Below are 10200 nucleotides of genomic sequence, written 5' to 3' on the forward strand. Positions count from 1 at the left end.
TCAGTAAAGTAATGGAGGATTGCCCATTGAAACCGGTGATCACGAGTGATCACCGAATTTCCGTGGACAAGGACTTCGTTGGAAATATTGCCAACAAAGTCCAAAGAAGGATGATGGGGCCCCTCTTCCAAGCAATCGAGGAGATGGTGAAAAGAAGGCTCCTCTCCTTGCCTAGCCCCCCTCTTCTGAGCCCCCTAGCGGATCGGGTCCACCCGCCGTTAAGAGGGTGGCTCCCCCCGCTGGGAACGCAGAGAAGAAGATGGGAAAAAAGGGGAAAAAGAAGGTGCCGACGCGGTCCGCCGCTGTGCAGCAGCCCACTGCCGGCCCTCCCCCTTCCCCTAAAGGGAAGAAAAAGGACTCCGACAAGAAGCCGAGTCCCTTAACCCCTCCTGGAGGGGATGCGACCACTCCGGTGGCCCCCACTACCGTCGTAGCCCGACGGGAGGAGCCACTATTTTCCGAAGTGGTCAAGAGGAGGGGTACGAAAAAAACTCCCCCCAAACCAGAAGGAAGCAGTTCGGCTCCCAAACCCCCCTCTTTTCCCCACTCCCAAAGGACTGGAAAAAAAGAGGGAAAGAGAACGGGAAGGCTCCCCGTACAGCGGCGATAATGATCACCTGCCCGAGGGCGAATACGCCGCCGTGATGAGGCGGGCACAGGAGGAGATCCCCCTCAAGGACCTAGGGATCACGGAAACGCTCAAGTCCCGTCCGGCTCTGACAGGTGCCATGTTGGTGAAAGTTTTCGGCCCCGAAAGAAAGGTTCAAGCGGACAGGTTGGCCAAGAGAATGACCGATTTGTTCGCCGATAAACCGGAGATTTGGGTCGCCCGCCCCCAGAAAATGGGGGAGATCCGGGTCAGCGGCGCGGACCCCTCAGCCACACCCAAGGATATTGCCCGGGCGGTGGCGGAGCAGGGAGGATGTCCCCTCACCGAAGTCAAGGTGGGGGACATCAAAACAACGGTGAGAGGCACCAGGACCGCATGGGTCCGTTGCCCCCTGGAGGCGGCCACCAAAATTGGAAAGGTCGGCCGTCTCCAAATAAGGTGGTTCCACTTTAAAGTGAAACTACTGGATACACGCCCCCTCCAGTGCCACAGATGCCTAGAGAAGGGGCACGTGCAGGCCAAGTGTCCTGCGGGCAACATAGACCGCAGCAAATGCTGCTACCGCTGTGGCACCGAGGGACACGAGGCGAGAGCCTGCACGGCACCGGTCCACTGCGCCATATGCAGTGCAGCCGGTCGTCCGGCCTCTTACCGGATGGGAGGCCCGGCGTGCAAGACCCCGAAGAACGGGGGAAGGAAGATTAAGGGCAGGACTGTCCCAGCATCCCCCCCCCCCCCAACAAGGAAAGAGGAAAGCGACGGCAGCGGCGATTCTGCCCAGTCGGGAGGGACCCTGTTCCCCCCTTGAAATGGAGTGCGAGCCGTCGCCGAGTGTCACGAATGAGGACACGATGGAGGTTGGCCTGCAGGAGTGATGGGTTTTGCGGACCCGACAATGTCTACGAGACTCCTGCAGGCTAATTTGAATCACGCCCGACAGGCCCAGGATCTTTTCTTGCGGACCTGTGCGGGCGTGAAGCAGGATTAGACGTAGTGGCGGAGCCGTACAGGGTGTCCGACTCAAATCCTATGCCTATGCCGATGCCTCCCCCACCCCGTGCTGGTGGCCGGGGACTTCAACGCTTGGAACATGGCGTGGGATTCCCGGCGCACCGATAGAAGGGATGAGAACGTGATAGATTGGGCGGCGGAGCTGGACCTCCAGCTGTTAAACTAAGGGTCCACAAGCACGTGCGTGCATCCCCGGAGTCCATAGTCGATCTGACGTGGGCTTCCCCGCGGGCTGTGCGGTTGGTGGAGTCCTGGAGGGTGACGGACATAGAGTCCCTGTCGGACCACCAAATCATAGAGGTGGTCCTAACAGCCACCCCCCGGGAAGTGCTGCTCCGTCGCCTGCGGAGGGGAAACAGACCCCCACGCAGATAGATCCTGGCGAAGTTGGACCAGGACAAGTTGGAGGCGGCGGTCTTGGTGGAGACGTGGTCGGATCCTCCCGATCACGTCGAAGCTGAAGAGGAGGCCGCCGCAATTGTGGGCATGGTGACACGGGCGTGTAACGTGGCCATGCCCCGATCGAGACCCGCCCCTCGTCGGGCGGCATACTGATGGAGTGAGGAGATCGCGGAACTCCGCAGAGTAGCCAACGCGGCTCGACGCGATCTCTTCAGTGCCCGACAAAGGGCGAGTGGAAACAACGGAAGTACTGCTGTGGCGCGCGGTGCGTACCTAGCCGCAAGGTACTCACTGCGGTCGGCCATTAGGAGGGCCAAGGCCTAGGCCTGGGAGGAGCTGATAGCGGAACTCGACCGGGACCCATAGGGGCGCCCCTACCGGATAGTCTTAAACAGACTAAGACCGGCGGCGCCCCCATCTCGGAGACGCTCGATCCGGAGTTCCTCGGCCAAGTGGTGGAGACCCTCTTCCCTGTAAGGGATGTAAACATCCCCCCGCGGAGGGACCCTCCCCTCTGGAACGAGGACCTGGAAATCTCGAAAAAGGAGCTCTCCGAGGCAGCAAAGAGACTGTGGGCGGCTGGCAAAGCCCCTGGTCCTGATGAGATTCCCGGTCGAATCTGGGCCTTGGCCTTTGGCGGAGTGGAAGCTTGCCTGAGGAGGTTATACAACACATGCCTCAGGACGGGCACTTTCCCCTCGGCGTGGAAAAAAGCCAATCTGGTTCTGATCCACAAAGAGGGGAAGCCGGCGGAGCAGTTTTCTGCTTACAGGCCGATATGTCTGCTGGACGAGGTCAGTAAGCTGTTTGAGAGAATAGTTGCTGGCCGAATCGTCCAGCACCTGTCGCGGAATGGTCCCGACCTAAGCGAGGAGCAGTTTGAGTTCCGGGAAGGTCGTTCAACAACGGATGCAATTTTGCATCTGAAGGCCCTCTCGGACCAAATTGTAGGGGAGGAAGAGGTGGTGTTGGCGGTGTCATTAGAGATCGTCAACGCGTTTAACTCCCTTCCCTGGGACTGGATGGGGGTGGCCATGGAACATCATGGTCTCCTCCAATACTTACGGGATGTAGTCTGGGATTACTTCCGCGGCAGGACGCTCCAGCACCGAGATCAGCTGGAGCGGGTAAGCAGAAGGCCAGTGAACTGCGGGGTTCCGCAGGGGTCGGTTCTAGGACTCCTACTGTAAAACCTAGCCGCAACCCGAGCGGTCGTGTGCTCCATTAGAGCCATGGGACTAGAGGTCGCCCCGCACAAGACGGAGGCCCTGTATTTTTACAGCAGGGCCATGGGGCGTCCTCCCCCCATCCAAATGTGGGTGGGGGAAATCCAAATCCTGGTGGGGACCCAGATGAAGTACCTGGGCCTCACCCTAGATGGGCTTTGGGGATTCGAGTAACATTTCGCTCAAATCATTCCTCAAAGCGGACAGGATGGCGGCCACGTTAGGCCGCCTCCTGCCCAACGTGGATGGGCCAAACGTTAAGGTTCGGCGACTGTACGCGAACGTCGTGCAGTCGGTGTCCCTTTACAGGGCACCGGTATGGGCCAAAAAAGTCTCGGTCAGTCGGCGAATCAAGGCAATGATCCATCGCCAACAACGCCGGCTGGCCATCAGGATTCTTCGGTCCTACTGCACGACGTCGTTCGTGGCGGCCACGGCCCTGGCGGGTCTCCTCCCGGTAGAGTTTTTGGCGAACTCGTACGCCGAGGTTTATCGGCGTACGAGGGACCCCGACCGCACCGAGAGTTCCCGTTTAAGACCAGGGGCTGTGGAAAAAATAAGGAGGGAAGCCCGACGCAGAACCATCTCCCAATGGCAGGCCATTGCGGACTCTGTGACGGGCAGATGGACCACCCACGCCATCCAGCCCTGTCTACCGGAATGGGTAGACAGAAGAGGACGAGGACTAGAGTTCCACCTGACACAGGTACTCACCGGGCACGGTAGTTTCGGTGACTACCTGTGCAGGATAGGCAAGAAGCACACGACGGGGTGCCACCACTGTGCGGCCGGTCGGGACTCGACGCAGCACACCCTCACCGAGTGTAAGGCGTGGACGGAGGAGCGCCGGGCTCTGACCGCAGTGGTTGGACAGGACCTCTCCCTTCCGGCATTGGTTTAATCAATGCTGAAGGGAGAGGAAAAATGGAAAGCCGCCTCCGATTTCTGCGACGCCGTAATGTCGCGAAAAGAGGAGGCGGAACGCATTAGAAGAGGAAAGGCGGAGGAGGTGGATAGTACTCCACCACCTTCCCCACCTCCCCACCCTTCCCAGAGAAGAACGGGAGACAACGGCGGCGGGGAAGTTCTTCCGACCGCAACGCGGCGGCGGAGGAGAACCATCCCCCGTCGCCGCCGTACATCAGCCCAGCGTAGGGCTTGAGGGAAGTAGGGGTCTCTCAGACAGCGGCGGTGACCAAACACCCACCGCCGCCACCAACTGATCTGAGAAACCCCTGGGACGGTATTCCTCTTACGGCCAATTTCACAATATGTAGTAAACCAAAAGGTTATGTTAACTATAACATGGAAATTAACTAAAACATATTGTTTCACAAACTGATAGTTAAACAAACCAAAGGTTATTTATACCTATATTAGGTTGGCCTCACTGTTCCGGCACAGTAATTTAATTCCGGTATTTTAGCCAATTTTAGCAATCGGATAATATGTACACACGATATGTACACGCGATACTAGGTTATACGTTTAATGTATGCCCGAGCATACAATACGTATTTAATATGTGCAATATATGCAATTTTCGTGCAATACTTATATAAATAATTTGCAGCCATGGTAAGTAATAAATTAAACATTAATTTTTTTATAATATACAATAATTAAAGATTTGGATATTATATTTTTGTATCTAAATAACCTCATTTGTTGTTGCAGCAATCTCAATCTCCAGAAATAATTACACAAAAGGCAGAAAAGCGAGCAGCTAATTTTTCTAAGTATGAAGAGCAGTTATTAATCAGTCTCGTAGAAAAGTATAAAAAAGTTATCGAATCTAAAAAGAGTAATTCTGTAACTTGGAAAGACAAAGAAACAGCTTGGCTAAAAATTGAATGTGAATTTAACAGCAAAAACAATGATAATACTTTCAGAAGTGTTAAGCATTTAAAAGAAAAATACAATTTAAAAAAAAATACTAAAAAAAAATTTACAATAGAAAAAATGAATATTAGTAAAACTGGTGGAGGATCTTATACGCCAATATCAGTGACTGATATTGACTTAACGATAAAGGAAATATTAGGCCCTCAAGTTTCCGGATTACAAAACTCTTATGATTGCGACTCACAATTTATGAGTAAGTACTTAAAAATAATGTTTACATATTTTAATTTATATTTATTGTTTTTTAATAATTTGTTACCCTTCAGTGATAGATGAATCTTCAGAAACCAACTGTGTAAAAAATCCTTCAACCAGTGTTTCTACCAATTCTGATCATGATTACGTGTTTGAAATAGAGGTGGATAAACAAGGTTAGTTTTAGCAATGTATATATGTATATATAATATACAATCACATTCCAGTGAAAAATGACCATCAAATTGATGTAATTTGCATCAATTTGATGTGAATTTAATATCAATTTAATGGATCACTTTTTATTAGGATATGTTAATAAGTTTTGAGCTGTATATATATATATAATATAATCTTAGATTATTCCAGTACTTAAATGTTAGGAAACAAAGAAAACGAAGAAACAGAGATTGAAAAAGAAAGAGAGGTCGAAGATAGCTCATTTACAAATGATTGGACTACTTATTGTAGCAAAAACTTAAAAAAGCCTGTGTCAAAGAAGCTAATTGTTAATAATTTAGATAAAAATTGTTTAATGTGTGTACATATTAGTGATTTAAAAATACAAAATTTAAAATAATGCATTCGCAATGATAGAAGCAATATAATAAAATAAAACATGATCAAATAATGAACCAAAAATGTTACATGTATGAAGTAAAATATAATTGTTTTCTTTTTCTAATAAAAGATTATTATTTTTCAGGAAAGACAAAAGAAACAGATAAACATTCCTTAAAGAAACAGTTTGAGGAAGTAAATAATAATGTCATTAAGGAGAAATTAAATTTCATACAACTGCAAAAAAAATTATTTTTAGAAGATATAAGCTAAAAATGGAAATTTTAAAATTAAAAAAAGAAATTAAGGAAAAAAACTTGATATTCTTAGAAAAATGTAAGAAAAAGTGCATGTGATATTTTTTGTTTCTGCGATTACTTTTTATGTTTCGTTATATTGCATTTATATTGTGAATGCATTTATATTTTAAATCTTTTTTGTTCCTTTGATTGTTTAAAAAAGTTCACGTTTGATTATATTGTATTATCTTGAAAGCAATATTTAATATTATAATACGTCATTATTTGTTTATAATACAAATGTTGTTTTGAATGCATTATGCATATTACAAATACGATATTTTAGTTCTCATTTGTTTTCAAATCTTGCTTTTTTAGTTCCTATTTTATATGCAAGTTGTGTTACTTTTTGATAAGAAATAGTTATTTATTGTATCAAACATTTGCATTAATAGATTTATAATTTTTATTTTTTAACATAATTTTAAATTTAATTATTAGCATTTATTTTGCTTTATTTTAACTTTAGTTATTGCAGCTGCCAAAAAGTTATGCAATAAATTCGCTGTTCAGTCCCTTTGTCATTATAATTATTTTAGATGAAAGATTTATTTGTATGAATAACATACAAGATAGTTTTGTTTAGAATTTTGATAAAGAAAGATGTATGAAGTTTAGTTTAATATATGAAAAGTTGTAATTTATTTTTGTATTACTACACAATAAAATTTATATTTAAGGAAATTTTATTATGCGCTCTCAAATCTGTTAACTCCTAAATCCTGGAATTAAAACATTTAATTAACTAAATTTAATTGTAGTCTTATTTTCGCAAGTACAAAGATAATGATTATGAAACTGGTAAATTATGTAAATATAAATATTTAATCCAAAGTTTTGTTAAAAATTGTGGCGGCTCACCGCCACACAGCTGTACTGAAGCGGCATAATACGCCGCGGCGCCGCTACGCGCCGCAGGCCTTCTACCAGTTATAAGCTTGCGGACCCACCGCCAGGTGGCGCAGGCGGTGAAAAGCTTTCTCGCGATCAAGCTTCGATCGACGAGATATAAAAGAGCTGCTCCGCAGATCTTTACTCACTCACTCGCTTCAAGGCGAGCTCTCACTAAGGGCCCTTGAACGGAGTCACAGCTCTGCTTCGAAGAGCGCAACCAGCAAGTCTTCTCGACTTTTCACAGTGCCTGGGAAGGCACGGAAGCGAAAGACTCAGTCTCAGCTCTGACCGCACACCTCACGTAGGATGTACAGCTACGGTCAGCTGACGCACCAGCATCGCCGTCGCCACCACAGACTCTACAGCGGAAAATAATTCCCTTAGAGTTCTGTGCCCGGTTGACTCGGCCCCCACGTGACACTCACGTTCCGGGGACATCCGAATGCGAAGGCCTCTCCCGCCTCGGCTCGCAGACTCACTTGCGACTCACACCGAGAGCCGGACGGTCGCAGCGCATGGCACAACGGAGACAGACTCCACCGCAACGCAAACCTCGCCGCCGGGATGCAACACGCACCCTCGCATGAATCGTCCTGTTAAGGACCCGATTCCAACCACGCAGACGCAGCCGGTAATATCTTACCGCGCCCGTCACCTTTCATTCGAAACGCGCGGCCTTACACTCTGCCGCGAATGCGCCGCTGGCGCACTCAAGTTACACACACACTTGTACATACATACTTCTCTCTGACAAAGGAATAAACACATTTCTACACAATTGACTCTATCTCACTTCTCACCAGTCGAACACAATCCATTAGGCCATTCGCCTATAAAAATAAATAAATAATTTTATTATAAACGCTCTTACGTGTTTATTATAATATTTATACATATTTTAATATATTAAGACAATATAATTAATATACATTATAATAAAAAAAGTAATTATAAATTTGCAAAATAAACTAAATTATGTCTCACTTGATTGTTTTCATTTATTCTAACAATTCTATATTCAGCATTTGGCACAGGAATATTATTGACTATATTAATAGCAACTTCTTGATCGTTATTTATTGGTGGTACCCTCTCTTTTTCGTCACAGGCTTTATTATGTAAAATAGCTGTAGCTACTACCATAGCTTGAATTATGTCTAATTTTAAACATATTCCCATTGCTAATGCTGGAAATCTCCTCTTCCATACTCCATATGATCTTTCTACAACATTTCTTGTACAAACTAATGATTCATTATAAAGTGCCTCAGCATTATTTCTTACTTGCTGCAAAGGTGTTAATAAATAAGGCCTTATTGGGTAACCGCTATCTCCAACTAATACACTTTCTCCAAAACGTCCGTTTTCTAAATCAGCACATAAACCAGAATTTCTAAATATGTGGCTATCATGAGAAGATCCTGGCCACCGTACCACTATATCTCTTATTTTCAGAAATGGATTCGCAACAGTTTGTACATTTAAAGAAAAGAATTGTTTCCTATTGCGGAATATTTCAGCATTATTACCACCTGGTGATTGTATCTTCACATGGATGCAATCTATTGCTCCAATACATCTTGGAAATCTGGCGATATTATAAAATGCTTGTTTTACTTCAGTAGCGTTATCACCTTCAGGCATTTTTATATATCTCGGACGTAAAGTAGCTATGGCTTTAGAAACTCTTGCCACTACTCGGCTAGCCGTAGCTGTACTAACTCCACCAGAATCTCCTGCCACTCTCAGAAAAGACCCATTTGCATAAAAATTTAATACAAGTAATAACTGCTGGCTTGCAGTAAGACAATTATTTCTAAAAAAATATAAGTTAATTTAACAAAAACTATAATATTAGAAACAATAGAAAATTAATAAAATTAATACATAAAGTATTCACCTTTCTGTAGGATGTGAAATAATATCTCCAATTTCTTCCAAAATATTTTCAACTGTTCTTGGTCTTAACCTGAATGTACAGAAAAATTCATGTTGATTATACTCTTCAAAGTAATTTCGTCGTGGTCTGAATAATCGTCTTTGTATTGGTTCTTCATCACTGCTATATGCGTTAATATCTATATCCATTTTAGTATCCACTTCTAATTTTCTTATTTATATATACGACATATTTTTTGGAAATTGAAGGTTAAATCGTATTGAATTTTCAATTAACCCAAACCTCAAGTATTGGTAAAATATACCTAAGTTAACTTGATGGTTAAGTCCTAACCAAACATGGTGAAAGCCTGCGCAAAGGTTAATCTTCTAGTAATTCTTAACCTTTAGGTAACCATATATTGTGAAATTGGCCCTTAGGGATACTCCTCTCAAGAAAGGCTGGGTAGAGAGGGAACTTTCTCCCTCTCTTCCCAGCGGGGGCCAACCGTGAGCGGGGGCTCACGGTGGTCCCGGCCTCCCTTTATAAACCAGGGAGGGCGGGGGAGACCGTGGTAACCCGGTCTTCCCCCAGTAAGAGAAGAACTATATGGGGGGGGGGAAAGACCTCTCTTTTCTCCCCCCCCCATGGGACGAGGCCAAAAACATGGCCAAACCCGAGAGGGGGTGAGATGAATGCCGCTGGCGATGCCTCACCCCCTCTCACTTTGGGTTAGGAAGGCTACCGGCGGGGGTTTTAGTGGGTACATCCCAGGAACACCTTCCCTGGGGGACTCCCACATAACCCACGAGCTCTCCCCCGAGACCCGTAAGTATCCATAAAGAATTTCCCCCGCCTTACCAAGAAAAAAAAAAAAAAAAAAAAGCAGTGTACGGGCGACAGTAACCCGCGTCGAATCGAAAAAAGCGAAATTTGCCGTCGGGGCGTGTTGGGTCGATTAACGGATTTTTCAAATCCGCGTCGGGCTGAAGAGGCCGAAAAATCCTGATTGGAGTCGTGCCGGGCAGTAGAATGCCGAAAACTAGGTCCATGATGGACAGAGAAGACCTAGAAAAGGCTTCATTAGAACAGCTCTAGAAAGAGGCAAAGAGATACCAATTACCGGTCTTAAACGATCGCGATCTATTGGTGGAACAAATTTTGACTCACCTGGAGAGAGCGGGTCATACCGAGAGGACGTTGGAGATGCCGAAGGAG

The 10200-nt window shown here is 45.9% G+C and overlaps 2 protein-coding genes across 2 annotated transcripts; one reads left to right on the forward strand and one right to left on the reverse strand.

Annotated features, from left to right (window-relative positions):
* The first annotated feature begins 259 nt into the window (after positions 1 to 259).
* On the forward strand, positions 260 to 3213 carry LOC137001706 (uncharacterized). Its single transcript, XM_067360813.1, has 5 exons — positions 260 to 479; positions 556 to 1317; positions 1551 to 1705; positions 1789 to 2052; positions 2332 to 3213. The coding sequence occupies exons 1-5, from the start codon at positions 260 to 262 to the stop codon at positions 3211 to 3213; spliced, it is 2283 nt and encodes a 760-aa protein (XP_067216914.1).
* Positions 3214 to 6469: 3256 nt separating this feature from the next.
* On the reverse strand, positions 6470 to 8930 carry LOC105680172 (putative nuclease HARBI1; the record flags this gene model as incomplete). Its single annotated transcript, XM_067360814.1, has 1 exon — positions 6470 to 8930. A coding segment is annotated over one exon (879 nt), but the record flags the coding sequence as incomplete, so codon positions are not given.
* Between the last annotated feature and the right edge of the window lie 1270 nt (positions 8931 to 10200).

Source organism: Linepithema humile, chromosome 8 (genome assembly GCF_040581485.1).
Source record: "Linepithema humile isolate Giens D197 chromosome 8, Lhum_UNIL_v1.0, whole genome shotgun sequence".
Taxonomy (NCBI): Eukaryota; Metazoa; Arthropoda; class Insecta; order Hymenoptera; family Formicidae; genus Linepithema; species Linepithema humile.